This window comes from Pyxicephalus adspersus, chromosome 5 (assembly GCF_032062135.1).
Source record: "Pyxicephalus adspersus chromosome 5, UCB_Pads_2.0, whole genome shotgun sequence".
Taxonomy (NCBI): domain Eukaryota; kingdom Metazoa; phylum Chordata; class Amphibia; order Anura; family Pyxicephalidae; genus Pyxicephalus; species Pyxicephalus adspersus.
Window position 1 is genome coordinate 34,313,960 of NC_092862.1, and position 15,580 is coordinate 34,329,539.

The following is a 15,580-nucleotide window of genomic DNA, read 5'->3' on the forward strand; positions in this document are numbered from 1 at the left end:
CACAATCGAATATGTCAGTCTTTTGTTCGTTAAAACCAAACATATGTAACAACCTGCATTTGTGCTGGTACCAGTTTCTTGCAGCTCCTGGACGAGCTTAGAAAAAAGAAGGAAGATGCAGCCCAAGGAGCCAATCAGTGGTATTGCAGTGCGGCAATGCATATGGTAGGAAAAGTGAGAGAATGTTACAATCATTGGTGTCCAGTCATGGCACAGGGGTGATGAGGAGGCCTGCAAGTAACACTAAAACAGTAACAGCAGGATTGTGCCTTGTGACAAAGTAAAGGAGACACATGACTGACAGATGATGGCAACCCTCACAATTGAGATTTCTTTGTCTTTGGGAAAAGAAAGCATGTGGATATCTCTCCAATAGAGACACATAAAGCGATAAAAACTCATGGACATCCTTGCCCTTCCAACTTTATGCTAAGCTAAAATATGTTCTAACTGGAGTTACACTTTAAATGTCATCCTTATTTTTTTTAAATTTTCTTGGAGGGTAAATGTAATATTGTTGTTAATACCAGGAGACAATTTATTACTCTTTTTAAAATATATACAGGTTGACATTCAAAAATCCGGCCATCGATAATCCGGTTCCTTCAGATCTCCGACATGGATTTTGCCGTTTTTTGGCGTCATTTATGTTTTGATGGCGCTGTATTCCATTCAGCTGTTGGATCTTGCTTACACGTGCTTTCCTCCTCATTCCTTCACATTTATTTACTGCTGTATAGCCTCATTATGTATTCACTATCCATTTAAAGACTGTACAGGTAGACATTTTCTGTTAAATATATACAGCATATATAACTGTAAAAAATCCGGAATTTTCAAAAATCCAGCACTCCTCAGGTCCGGAGGTTTTTGAATGTCAAACTCTATATATTTTTTCATTTAGTTAAAGATTCATGGTCAGAATTTTGTAAAACCCTTTGGGATAAGCACCTAATCATCTATCCCATTAACATATAGAACCTGTAGATGTATCAAATTCCCACAGAAGACATTGAGACAGGTACATGTAATAATACACACACCACTTAACTTATATTTTCTTTAAATTGATTGGGAAAAGGGACTAATTGTACTGAATATACAAATCTAAGAACCTTCACAGATATAGGAATCCTCCCAGAAGGACAATGATGTCACAGCCTATGAAGAATAGGTAACTTTCCAAGAATAAGTGTAAGTGAAAGTGAACTTTCAATGTCAGTGGTCTTTTTTTTTTTTTTTTCAATTAGTTTTGTATTTTTGCCTTGTAACCCTGCTGGATTGTCTATGATGTTTCACCTTCATAATATATTTATTTGAAAACAGGCAGAATTGATACGGCATTCATATGGTATAATCATATAATATAAAATCTGATGCCCCTGCTAAGATAGAGGACTAGGTCAGTGTGCCATTAAAGGTAGGTAACCTGTTTATCAGAACTTCTTAATTCCAGGAATGTGCTCAAGTTTACATGTTTGCATTACGGACTAACATTTGACAGGATATTTGCAGACTTTCCTTTCCTCAAATGTAAATAAAATCATACACCCTCCTTATATTTGAACTGCTGGCAGATAGAAGGAGAGGGCAGACATAGAGATTACCTTACCTGTGTACTTCCTCTCCTTTTATCATCCAGTCACAAGCTGGAGAAGGGACAAGACCAATAATTGTTTTTGAACTGTAGCAGCTTAAAATCAGAGCAGAGCAGAGCTGTATGATGGGATGGATAGAAAGTCCTTTGGCAGGTCAATGCTGCTTATTTTAATAAACAGATTTGTAATACAATTTGTTATATCATTGTCTTTCAGTGGACTGTATTTTTTTTTAATCTTTAATTCATTAGAAAGTTTTTAAAGGTTTTATTTTGTTCATGACTTTTGTGACATGTGCCTTTCTATATCAGATGTATATAAATGCATGGATAAATCAGAATTGTTTGTTTTCTAAACACTATATCACCATCTGCTTTTCCAGAAAATGCCAAAGTTCTGGCTTTAACTAGTTTATGAGTCTGTTTGGTAAGTACGACGACTGTCTCCAATCAGCTGCGTTTTCTCGTTTGCATTTGTTGGCTGCATCACTATTGGAGTATGACCATCTAAAAACAGATAAAACAAATAATAAAACCATTTAGTTTGGGTTCATAAGATAAAATATTTTTAAAAGTATAGTTTTCAGTAACATGTATCTGGTTGAAGTTAATATTATCCTATATAAGTTTTAGCAAGGTAATGCTATTTACACACAGCTGCTTTAAGATAGCCACACATATTAAAAAAACACACACTCAGTCATTTGGTGAATAACAACAATGCTTGTCCACTACGGAAAAAATCTGTCAATCCCAGATTGAAAGCTGATAACCTGTATCTTGCTTGGAGAAACGGACTTGAAGGGCAGCAGTAGCCAACCGAGAAAATTTTGGTGGTCTGCGGCTCTGGCCGATGCACCCCCACTGGCGGGGTGTACCGGTCAGAGCCACGGACCACGTCCCTCGAACAAATACCAGCCTCAGGGAAGAGAGCGGGCTGTGTGCCTGGAAACCACCCGCCCACTCTCCCATCGCAGGCTCAGATCTGCCATGTGAGAGTGGGCAAGGTTATGTCATGATGACGTCACTACGGGGAGGTTTCTCCCCCTTTGATTGACACTCGGCTCCCGGGCATGCGCGGTCAGGAGCTGGTAATTTTAGTGGTCCGTGGGACCGAAAGGTTAGCGACCACTGTTCTAGGGGATGCTATGGCTTTAAAAATAGTGGTGTGAGCCCTGAGCAGGTTCAAGGTGCAGAATGTAAGCAGCACCCAAATCTTTCCCAGAGCCTGTAGTGGTGAGGATGTGACACTGCTGGCTGCTGCCTGCTGCCAGGTTGTGGTTCTTGGCCACACCATGGTGGGCAGGTTAATGCACAGTACCAAATCACTAGGCAGGGGAATAGTCAAGGAAGCCCAGGGTGGAGGCAGGCAGCAAGCAACAGAGGTCAGAAACAAAGCCAGGGGTCTAAAACCAGAAATCCAGGAAATAGACATCGGTGATGCGGGTCACCGTGGACACAGGGGAACACAGGAAGTGACGGGAGGTACAGGTGATATGACAGACAGAGAAACACTTGAACAGCACCAGGGAACAGGCAGGGAAACAACAGACTGGGCAACAAGGGCTTAACACAGTAGCTGGACTTGAAAAGCACTCAATCAACAGACAAGTGTAGAGAAAATGGTCAGCAAAACTAGGGGGCTCGGCACAGGAGGGGGCACTTTGCAGGAACACTGAGTGCTGTGTCTGAGCCAGCTGAATAGCCAATTGCTATTAGAAGGCTATCTCCTGATTGGCCGGCTGGAGGGGTGATCTGATTAAATCTGATACTGATTAAATCTGGAAAAGCAGAAACACCCGAGGTCAGAACTGCCCACATGCGCAGGAGAGAGGCGCCAGCACTTTAGGGAGGGGGAAGTAAGTGTGACAACCTGTCAGTAACCCTGCCACCCTGGGATAATTATTGATTATTGCCACCCGCTGCAAGTGCTCCATGCAGGAAAATCTGCTGAATACTTTCACATTGCCATTTGTTAGACTGGTTACATTGCTTTGCACATAGGTTAGGTTTAGACTAGTCACAAGATCAAGCAATCTCAAGAGGCTCTGGGTGGCTGGCACCTTGCCGCCCTTTCACTTACTTGTACTGCAATGCTGGTTCTTGTAGAACTACTGTTGGCAAACTTGACAACCAATCACTGTCACCCTGTTTATTCTCAAGGGTTAGAATCTACTCTGAAACAGTGGTTCACTAGCATGAGAAAGCAGTAACCACACCACAACTACATTGCCAGTCTAAGCTTAGCCTTATTATTGAATGTTGTTTTTACATTAAAAAGGTTGTTCTTTCTTTGGAATTCTATTAGGGTTAAGTTACATAACCAGTTTAGATGCAAATGGCGCATCTATAGATTTACCGTTTAATTTGAAAGGTTTTATCATAACTGCTTCTCTTCTCTGTTTTTATGTAGGTAGGTTATCCTAGTAGAAAAGCTGGCACAAGAGATTGTGATGTAATTACTTTTGCTTTTCTGTTATTGTTCTGAGAAATGTCATTTCAGTATTGCACACATATTTTTTATAGACGGGGTATATATAGGTAGTATGTATGTATGACTGTCCAGGTTAATAAGTAAGTTAAAGTCAATTCAGTGGATGATGAATTTTTTCTGTCCCAAAATGCATAACAACATGATACAATAGACACGATGGCCTGGAATTCAAGGCATAATGATATGGTAAATTGTGGAGGTGAAATGGTCATTACAGTATGTATATACAGAAAAAAATTGTCTTTTTGTCAATGTCAAGCATGTCATGTTGAAGTTTCAGATGCCTTAAAATTTCTATTAGTCATCTGCTGAAAAGGCAAAAGGCCACAGTATTAAAAATGGAACTTTAAGGTCTTTAGGAACTTTGAGGTCTGCCTAGGGGTCTGTACTAAAGTCTACCTAGGGGTCTGTACTTAGGTCTGCCTAGGGGTCTGTACTTAGGTCTGTAACTGTGGGGTCTGTACTGATGTCTGTCACTGGGGGTCTGAACTGATATATCTTACCATGGGTGGTCACTATGATTAGTCACTGGGAGTCTGTGCTGTCTTTTGTCACTAGGTGTCCATACAGACGTCTGTCACTGGGTGTCCCAACCGATGTCTGTCACAGTAGTTTTAATTGTGCTTTAATAGGCAAAGTTTGGCCCCTCTAATAGTGTACCTAATGGTATATTCGCCATTTAAATTATTATCTCCCAGTTAACCTCTAACTAAAATATCACTCAATACAAAACCATGTAGGTTAGAAAAACTTTTGATTTAACAAATAAGGATAATCATAATTAGATTTAGCAAGTAGAATAAGCACTTCATCAAATATTTGCCACAATGGAAATATTAGTCATGCAGCATGTAGTAGTATTACCCTACTTGAAACTAATATAACAAATCTTCCTGTATTTAGAAAGTATCCCACAAAAATCATGTAATTTAAAATTTCCAATAATAATAAAAGAATGCTCTAGAACTGAATGCTGTAGAACATGACAGTATTGAACAACAATAACGTACCCAAGCTAAGACTGAAATTTCCTGCTGTAACTGACACTCAGTGCTCATTTTAAGAATAAGAAGATCTAATAGACCTATAAGATTCTCATGTCCGTGGATTGCTAAAGTATTTTATCTTTTAACTTATTTATTGTTGTTTTTTTCTAGTAAAAAAAGTTATCAGTGTCTACTGCTCTTGACTTGGCATTCAATGACTTTCATTATTAAAATTTAATGCCTGTCCTGGAGAAATCAGAGTCTGTGACACATATGGCTGACTTCATTACATTAACCACATTTCATGAACACCTTCAAGAAATTTGGCTGCTTCAAAAGTATGCATCTGTTTAAAATAAAGATCCAACAACAAAATGACTATGTGAATTGTGGCAAAATAAAACTTTACCGGAAAAAAATAATACAGATCTGTAAACAAACTCATGAAAACTAATGAGTTTGTTGTATTATATCAAGAGTGGAGGCAATACAAGTTTTGTGTGTTTTCGGTTTTAGAATTAGGTTGCAATCCTTGTATGTCTCAAAGCAGTGGATTTACATACAAAAAAACTTCTGGCTGTAAATATATTATCTTTAATAAAAATAATAATACTGTTCACTTGATAAACAAGTGGTAAGCAAACTATGGAATAAATGGCGGTACATCAGGTTCAAGGCTTGCTAGGATGGATATGAGCATTATTGGCAAAAGATGCTAAATTGGTATGGGTAGTAAACCTTCAGCTTAGGTCATATTGTTTGTCACAATGCAAGTCATTTGCAGAACAATTGACAATGGTTTGCTTAAAGTATATTGTTACATATTACAAACACAATGTTCATCAGATATAGTTGATGGCAATGTAATTATCAGACCCCTTTAAAAACATGTTAGACTCTGACTGGCAGAACCATTGTAACATCAGACTGAAAACATTAAAAATAGACTGCCACAATGATACAAGCCTAAAGTAACATTTCTTGTATTTTTTCTACCAAACACTAAATGAATGCCAATGCATACCATATCCCATTAGGTTTCACTGAACAAATTGAATATAATGATTCTTTTATGTATAGCCTCATATACACCACCTGATTCCATGTCTGTTTTGATCTGCTCCTCCAGGTCTTCCGGGGACACATAGAAATCGTAATCTTCTCCGGCTGATGATTTGGGTTTGCATTTCCCAAAACAGCAATTACAGCAACAGCAAAGGCAGCAGCAGAAGTAGCAACCAGTCAAAAGTCCACAGATTGCAAACAAGCCCTAGACAGAAAATAGCAAATGTGACCTGAAAACCGTGTTCCTAATTTTAAATACATTTTCATAAATTTCCAGCCAGTGTGCCTTAATTCATTTAATTCACATCACAAGGTTAACAGCATGCAAGGAATTCATTCCATACAAGTTAAAGCGGTATTTCTCAACAATTTTTTTTAATACGGGGGAACCCCTAGAAATAACTTTAAGGTTTTCAAGCAACCCCTACTATAATTACTATATCCTTATCTCAAAGTACAATAGCATGGTGCCTATATCTGCCCACTGGCATCTAATTTCCAGTCTCTCTATAGCAGTGTTTCCCAACACTAGGGTTCCTCCAGAGGTTGCTAGGGGTTCCTTGAGCAATGAGAAATCTTTGATTCTCATGCCAGTTTAACTGATACCAATGATCTTTTTGGCTTTTTGGCATTCTACCTATAGACCACCACACTAATGTACTGCGAGCTGTGGAAATAGTAGTTATAACAGGGATTCCCTGAAGACCAGAAAGTTCTTTGAATAATAAAAAGATTTTCTCATGTTAAAAGAAAAACTGTTCTTCGGGCTACATTAAAACTTTTTTCATGTTTTTCTGCTACCAACTTTGACACTTTCTACCCATTCTAAAAATAGGTACTGTTTGTGAATATTGGTGACATCTGAGCAGCACGAATTATATTGTATAATATGTCTCTTGTACAAAGGTAATAGGTATAGGGTTGCAAACCATTTCTGGAGTAAAAGGAGAAACATGCATAATTTTTTAAAATTCCTTCATTTAAAGATTAGAAAGAAGTACCTACAAAAGAAAACCTGTCAAACATGCATAAAAGCTCTGAAAATGTTATTGTTACAGTTGTAATATTCTAACTATATATTTATGAATAAAGCTTGCAGTGTCTGCAGGATTCTTTCACTTAGGCTTTACCTGACACTTCCCCTATGTAAAAAAATTATTTAAAATATATATATAGAAATGTCTTCAATATTTCTAAAGGAAAGAAAAAGGAGCAATCATCCCCTGTTTACCTTTGCCCACCAACTAGATAACATGAAATATGCATTGACATTCTCTTCTCCAAACTGCTCTGCAACATACAATCCTAGGGAGCCATACTTGTCGTAGATATTTCTCTTGGATAAGTCAATCAGTATAGAATGAGCATTATTGATCTCCTTGAATGTTTCAGCTGCTTGAGGATTGTCTGGATTTTTGTCCGGATGATGCTTCAAAGCCAGTTTCCTTTAATGATTAGGGAAATAAATGTGAGTTAAATGGGCTCTCCAAATTACCAATATATTTATCCAATACCTTCTTTATAAAATAAGAAAGAACATTGTATATAGTGAGCTACGTGGCGCACAAAAAGATGTTTAAAAGATGTAAATGAAAAAAACAAATACAAAAATAACTTTATGAAATGTTTTTGAAAATATGGGTAAAAAAACTGGGTCAATATAGCACAAAGGGTCACTGAAACACATTGGATCACACATAGGATAGGAGCATAGGGTATTTATATTTGTAAAACTGCAAAGCACTGCAACCATTTAATTTCTCATATTTAACTTAGCAGTCAAAAGGAAGTTGTAGGCATGAACTTGCTTGGAAATCTATTAAAATTGTTGCTTTATAACAAATCAATACTTTTTTTATTTGTTCTAACAGTTCAATGTATCTATTTATATATATATATATATATATATATATATATATATATATATATCACAACTCATATCTCGGCTGTGTGTTCTCTCCTGCCATCAGTATAATTCCTACAGGGCAGCACAATCCCTTGGCTTCCTGCACTGCTTCTCCTTCTTCTAAACAACGCAAATACCAAGTTGCATTCATTTGTGCCTTTTGGTTCTGCCTGGAGTTCAGTTTTTTGGTCTCAGAAGAATGGCAATGTTATCCTAATCATAGTCCCGCGCTCTGTTGCTAATTTTAAAATATGAGTACAAAGCTTGCAGTTGGGTGCAGCCTTCTGGCTTTGTCCAAATTTTTAAAACAATTACAAAAATAATAAAATAGTACATTTATGTGGTGTAGTAACACTTTATTACCACTATGCGGCTCATTGAGAATCAGTTGTTCAGACAACAATAATAATAATGTGAATAGTAATAGGTTATAAATAAACCGGAATGCTTTGCATTTTGCATAATATATCTAGGGAAAATGATATTTGAAATATTTGATCAGACACAAAAGAAATTAAAATGTAAGGATAATTGGTTAATGAATGAAAGCTCTTTAACACAGATGCACCCATGTCATCAAAATTAATTCCAAATTAGGCAGCATGCTGTAGGAAATACCAAACTAATTTACTACGATGAGATTTAAAATAAATCACAAGATGATTTGTTGGAAACTACAGACAACTCCTTCTTGTTTAGAAAAAGTGTGGCAATACATTACATGCATTAACATAATGATTAAAGCGATCAAAATAAATGAATTACTTAACTTGTAAGTTTCAACAATTTATTACAACAATAATGCCATAGAGATACCTACTTAATTCATAAGTGCCACATAATAGCCTAATAGCCTCATAATTGCTTATTATGCAAAGTAAACCAGAGTTGTCAGTTTTAACAATGATTGCTGTGTAAATATTCTCTTTTTGTCTGTTATGCAACATTTAATTTCCCTCAAAGAGAATTTTTCCATGACAGATCTCACCTTTGGTGAGTAAACTGTGAACCCTCACTTGCACAAAATATTCAAATGAATACCCATTTCCAAACAAAGAAATAGCTTGAATAACAAAGCGGAATGTACTTTGCAGCACCAAACTAATATGAAGTTCTAGAATCTAAATGATCCTTCAGACATTCATTTATTTTGTTGCATTGGGGAATAGGGACACAAGTGGGATGGAGAAAATAGACATGAGACTACAGGGCTGTGCATGATAATGAGCTTATTATATGATTCAATTTATACAATGCTGGTTCTTGTATCTTTGTAAATCTGGTAAGGTGGATGTGCACACAAAAAGTGAAAATTTGTTATCCTAAAAGAAATGAAACTCATTGTTTGAACCAGATCCTCCACATGGGACACCGCTCACTGTGTGAGATTTACAGTGGTGTGTCACACGGCTGATTCTGATGTTTGGACTAATTAAGTTTCTTTTCCAAAGTGTCATCTTGGAGCACAAATCGATAGCATGATATCTCCATTGGCATTCTCTGTGCAGGATGGTTGGTAATACCCCGCCTTGGAGTTGGGGGAGGAAAGCTTAAATGGGAAAATATATTTTTATATGAATTGAATGTCTTCAGCCATTCTTGGTATAGTTATATTCTATAGCCACTCTTAAAAAAGCAGCAATATTAGCTGTAAAACACATTGAGTAAAAGGCTCTGAGGATCATATTTCTTATGTATGAGTAAATCATAAATACAGAGCCTTTGGGAGTGTATCAACTATGTGTTGTGTATTTGTTAAATCTGTACTGTTTATAGCTACTATGAGTGGAGGTTGTTTGCAATATGTATTCTATGTTTTGCTTTTATTGATTGTAAAGATAACATTTTTATCCAATGGCATTCTGTTGTCCAAAAAAGAATCCCAAGTTTCTTTGAGAAACTACAATTTTTTGTTGAATGCATTTAGGCAAGTAGAAATTATCAATACAACCCACTGAAGTTCAAACCGATCATCAGAATGGGAAAGAAAGGTGATTTAAGTGACTTTGAATGTGGCATGATTGTTAAAGCCAAATGGGCTGGTCTAAGTATTTCAGTGACTGCTTATCTGCTGGGATTTTACAAAACATCTTTAGAGATAATAGATAATAGTCCAAAAAAGTAAAATATCCAATTAGCAGAAGTTGTCTGGGTGGAGATGCCTTGTTAAATGCAAATGTCCTAGAAGAATGGCCAGACAGTTCGAAACTGATCAGAAAGCAAATGTAACTCAAAAAACCTGTTACACAGGGGATTTGCAGAAGAGCATCTCTGAACGCACAGCTCATTGAACCTTGAAGCAACTGGACTGCAGTAACAGAATACAACACAAGCCACCTTGTCTGCTATGAACAGCTACCCGAGGCTACAATTTGAATAGGCTCTCCAAAACTGGATAGGAAAAGAGTGGAAAACGTTGCCTTGTCTCATAAATCTCAATTTCTGCTCCAACATTTGGATGATTGGATCAGAATTTGATGTCAACAACACGAAAGTCATGATGCATTGTATCAATGGTTTAGGATGGTGGGGGTGGTGTAATGGTGTCAGGGAATTTTTATTGGCACACCTTGGGCCCCTTAGTAGCAACTATGTATTGTTTAAATGTCACAGCCTTCTATAGATCTGCAGACCATGTGTACCCCTTCATGACCACTGTGTATCCATCTTCAGATGGCTACTTCTAGGAGGATCAAGGTAATTAGTTTTCTACTTCTCTTCATCATGACATTTGTCATGGATGCCCTGGCCCCCTAAGGGTGACAAGTAAGTCCAAGCTATTTGAGGAGGGGGGCACTTTCCCATATATGTAAAAGTATTAAAAGTGTCTGTTCTATTTACTTCTACAAGAAAGCCTATATTGCTGCCAACAAATTACAAATAAACTATTGTCTGCTACTGTGGACTGAGTTAGTTTACATGAAGGTACTGCAGTTGCTGCAATAATTACAGCTGCAGTGAAAGGATTAATGAGGAAGCTCCATGAAAATGTGTAGTATACCCACCATAGGAGAAATGTGTGGGCTGTGTAAATGAAAAGTGCTGTAAACGTCAGAAGAAAGTAATAATTCTTATTCAAGTTTAGGAACTGAAGCCAAGTATCCAGCCCAACAGCCAGGTAGCCAATATTTTTTTATACGTGTTTAAAATCATTTTATGAACCTCATAAAGGAAACCTGTAAAAAATGTGGCTGTCATCCCAAACCTCTGAATTTGTTAATTGTTAACACAATGTCGTTACATTATAGAGAACAATTAAAGATTTAAAAAAAAGAAGTGCTTTTTCTAACCTCATTTAAAATATAGAAACAAAATTTATAAAAGCCATTAGTATATTCAAAAAGGGTTGCAATGGCCCCAATTCAAAATTCCCTACTTGATTGGGTGCTTTCTAATTCCAGATTTCAACTGCTGTGATATTTACTAGTTAGATTAGCTGTTTTGGCACAACCATAAATGCAGTGTTAGTATTGTCTGTCCAAACAGGCAGGCTCAAGATTTTGAATACAGTTTATTCTGCTGTTCAACAAAAAATTTGAACCCTATGTACTTGTGAGTCATATCTCTCTCATTACAGGAGAACTTTGTAATTTTGCCCCTAAAATAAAGCATTAGCAGAATAGTATACTGTTATTATAGCAATCTGGGGACCCCAAAAACTGTGTTGTTATCATCTTGTATTTATATAGCACCAACATATTACACAGTGTTTTACAAAGTCCATAGTCATATCACTTACTGTTGCTCAAAGAGGCTCCCAATCAATGTTTATGACTTTATTTGGGAAAATGTAAGGACAGAACAGTAGGCTACTTGCAGCACAGAAAAACTTTTAGGTATTGTATGAAATTAAAAAATGACTTTTATTAAATATACAAGAATTATAAAAACAACAGAGGATAATACACAGTAACAGAGGATAATACACTGTATCCTTCAACAAAGTTTTTACAAACGTGTATCAGGAATCAAAGAGACAGAGAAGTTGGGTCTCTTCCTGACTTGTTTCGCCCATGTGGGCTTTTTCAGGGGATAATAGAGACCGTTACATCACAGTGTTGATAGAATGCGATAATTGTTGGGGGGCTCACTGACTCATGTATCAATTGAAGATTCATTAAGGTTGTTGAAGAAAAAATTCCTCATAGAAAGGGTTCAAGAAGGGTAAAATTTCACAATCAATATCAGTGGAGGTCTGGATAAGTTATATGTTGATAGAGGAAGACAAAATGAAAGGATTAAACCTAATGTGAATCATTTGATATAGGGAATGTCTCCCGATTTCAGTAGTTGAATCCAGCTTCAGTTGAGAGCACATGTACTCCAAATAGGGAAGTTTTTATATGTCCAAGGAGTATAGAAGTACTGACCCCGCTGTGGTCGTCCAGGCAAAGGCAAAAAATGTTTAATTTCATAGAATCACTAAAAGTTTTTCTCTGCCGCAAGTAGCCTACTGTTCTGTCCTTACATTTTCTCAAAAGTTGTCCCTACTTGGACATTAAGGGCTTAGGCACATTACCAATTTGAGTTCTTTATATCAACTTACATCATTATTAGGAGGTTGACGACAAGTATTTGTTCCCGACATTATTTGGGATTTCCACTCCTGAAAACAACAGCAAGCCAAGTTACAGATTAGAATGATTTAAAATATATTTTTCTCATCAGAAAAGATGTCCAAGTCCTCAATGTGCTATCTTGCAGGGGATTTATGGATCAAGGGACTGAATTGACAAACACATTTTTTTGTTGGTTGGGACTCTCAAAAGTATGTGTTTAAATGATATATTTAGCAGATTGTGTGATGTTTTATGTGTTTTGTCCAACAATTGGACATCACCCTCAGAATTTATAAATAAGTATTGCAGCACTGAAATATTTTTACACTTTTGAGCTTGTGTCATATCCTAACATGTCCATCTATATGGCATTAGCAGGATTTCTAAGGGGTAACTGTAAAAGTATATCCTAAACAATTGCTTGCTTTTTGCAAAGTGCAGGAGGGTTTGTCAGGTACCTTTTGTTCCTGTTCATTTGACTTGGTGACCATTTACAAGGAATGAATATAAGATTAAAAATTTGCGATTTTCGCCAGAATAGTGTAGGACAGTGGTCCACGAGAAAATTTTGGTGGTCCGCGGCTCAGGCCAGTGCACCCCCTAGCGGAGTCAAGAGAAGGTCCCTGTATGGGGGGGCACCGGCCACAGCCATGGACCACATCTCCCATATGGATCCCGTGCTCAAGGCAGTGGGCGGAATGTGTCTCTGGACATAATCCGCCGCCTTTCCCATAGCAGGCTTAGACCTGTGATGGGAGAGTTGGCGGGTTCTGTCACCATGACTTCACTTTGAGGGAAGTTTCTTGCCCTTTGAGTGACTCTTCGCACATGCGCGGTTCAGAATAGGTAAATTTAGTTGTCAGTGGCAACCACTGGTCTAGGAAAAGATTTCTATTACTTTAATGGAATATTCACCCACCCAATATTGTGCCTCCAAATACATAAGAGTAAAGGAAACTCTTCCTTATGAGGAAACTACATTCAAAACTACAAAACAAAAGTTTTGGCTTAACAAATACTATTATTACTAAAGGGACTTATATAGGATTTTTATGTTTCTGTGATATTTCTCATAAAAGCTGATTCAGCTCGCAAAAAGGCTGCCCCCACACTATGTAGGCGACTGCCCCATTTTAAGAGGACTTATGGCAGTATATATAATATCATCTTCCCAAATCTTTTATCTACCGATTTCTGTTTAGTAGCTTAAAGAAAGGATGATTGCTTTTCCAAAAATAAAATCTTGAGAGATTTAAGGTTTTAATTTCTCCCAATAATACAAAAGTAATACAGCCTAGGTCCCCATTGGACCACTGTAATGTTTCTAACAAAACATGTTATATTATTTAGAGGACAAAAAAGCCCTCAAAGATTTTGGCACTGCAGACAGTGTATGTGTACTCCGTATTCACGTTGGTGGTGACACTTATGAAACCATCTGTCTTTCCAATAAAATAGCTAAATGTGTAATATGTTGGAAACAACAGTTTCACGAAAGGACTATGTAAAAAGTCAAAATACCATATCTGCTGTTTTCATCATATAAATATTTATTTAACTGCATTGTGGTACACAGGTGTAATGTTTGTATAACCCAGTAACTAATGTTTAAACTTGTGAGGCATCATAAAATAAACAGTTATGTGTGAACTTTATTTCTCTACAAGGGACTTATTGTTCCTTGTAGAGAAATAAAGTTCACACATAACTCTTAACAAACAGCAAAAACTTATTTTAAATTTTTATTGTGTTCACCTGTGTATTTTATCAAATATCACATGATCATTTGTCAATAAAAAGTGACCAGAAGTCAAAAAGGACCTTCCTGCTGTCCTGCCTACCCTTTCTTCTCCCCATCTGCCCCATGGACTCCATGGAATCGTATTTAGAAATAAATTGTAATTAGAAATTATTCTTTTATTTCAAGCTTTCAGAAGCAGCAGTGATCATCTCTTAAAAGCTGGAGAAGATGAACTACCATGGGAGAACTATCATGGGTGATCCAGCAAACATGGAATGAATTTCTTAAAAAAACATTTGTTATTAGTTGGTAAATGTTTTCAGTCCTGAACCTTATCCATTCCAGGTTTGCTATCAGGTCTCTTGTAATAACACAAAGTTGGAAACGGTCTTTTCTTAAAAATGACCCACATAATTACAGTCATAGGGTTAGTTTTTCTTTGCTGGGGTATCAGTTCTAGTTTATCACATATCTGTTAGGTTAATCTTCCTTGCGTTAAGGGTAAGGCTTTGTACACACATCAGATGACTGAAGGCTGACACAAATGGTCGTGCTCAAATTGGGTGAGACTCCAACATGTGTACAGCGGTTGCCCAACCCATCAGGATGGATCCACGAATGACAGATAGGGACTGACCACTATACGAGTCAAGGGAGGAGAGCAAAGCAGGGTCCCACTTACTTGTCCACTTCGTCCACTCTTACACCTCATTCCCCTCTCCATAGAACAGAACTCGCATTGGGTGTACGTTGGTTAGTTCATCTGTCACTCTGTATCTGTAAGAAAGATTTCCTTTGGTGGGAGGTTGAGGTGAATTTCTCCCCAAGGATGGTTTAGGCTATGCACACACGTTAGATTTTTTTTCATTGGACAATGACAGATAACTGATAGTTGCATGAACAAGAGCTGTACATTCAGCGCCGTTATGCTCTATAGAGAGGTGAGGTGGTAGAACAACCGAGCAGCACCCCAGTGTGCTCTCTCACTTCCATTGCAGTTGGTAATCTTTCGACATTCGTGGATACACCAGGACAGATTCATGAACAACACCACACGGTCGCTGTACAGGTGTCAAATTCCCGTCCCATACTAGCCCTGAGGCAAGAATCAGACGAGAGTCATCTGACGAGTATACGTTGCCTAAAGCTACGTACACACTTCCAATTATTATCGTTGGAAAACGAACGACGAACGATCCTGCACGATATCTACGAACGATCGTATAGCACCG

General features: G+C 37.4%; 1 protein-coding gene across 2 annotated transcripts in view; it reads right to left on the reverse strand.

The window, feature by feature from the left end:
• Nucleotides 1–1,847: 1,847 nt before the first annotated feature.
• The window catches only part of DNAJC5B (DnaJ heat shock protein family (Hsp40) member C5 beta), a 23,889-nt gene continuing 10,156 nt past the window's right edge, over nucleotides 1,848–15,580 (reverse strand). The window contains exons 2-4 of one of the 2 annotated variants that reach the window (XM_072413299.1): nucleotides 7,374–7,587; nucleotides 6,173–6,347; nucleotides 1,848–2,104 (exon numbers count right to left, since the gene is read on the reverse strand). In XM_072413299.1, coding sequence (XP_072269400.1) covers nucleotides 2,010–2,104; nucleotides 6,173–6,347; nucleotides 7,374–7,587 — 484 coding nt within the window. In that variant the 3' untranslated portion in view covers nucleotides 1,848–2,009. Of the gene's footprint in view, nucleotides 2,105–6,169; nucleotides 6,348–7,373; nucleotides 7,588–15,580 lie in introns of both variants that reach the window. The other variant, XM_072413298.1, reaches the window with a different exon arrangement.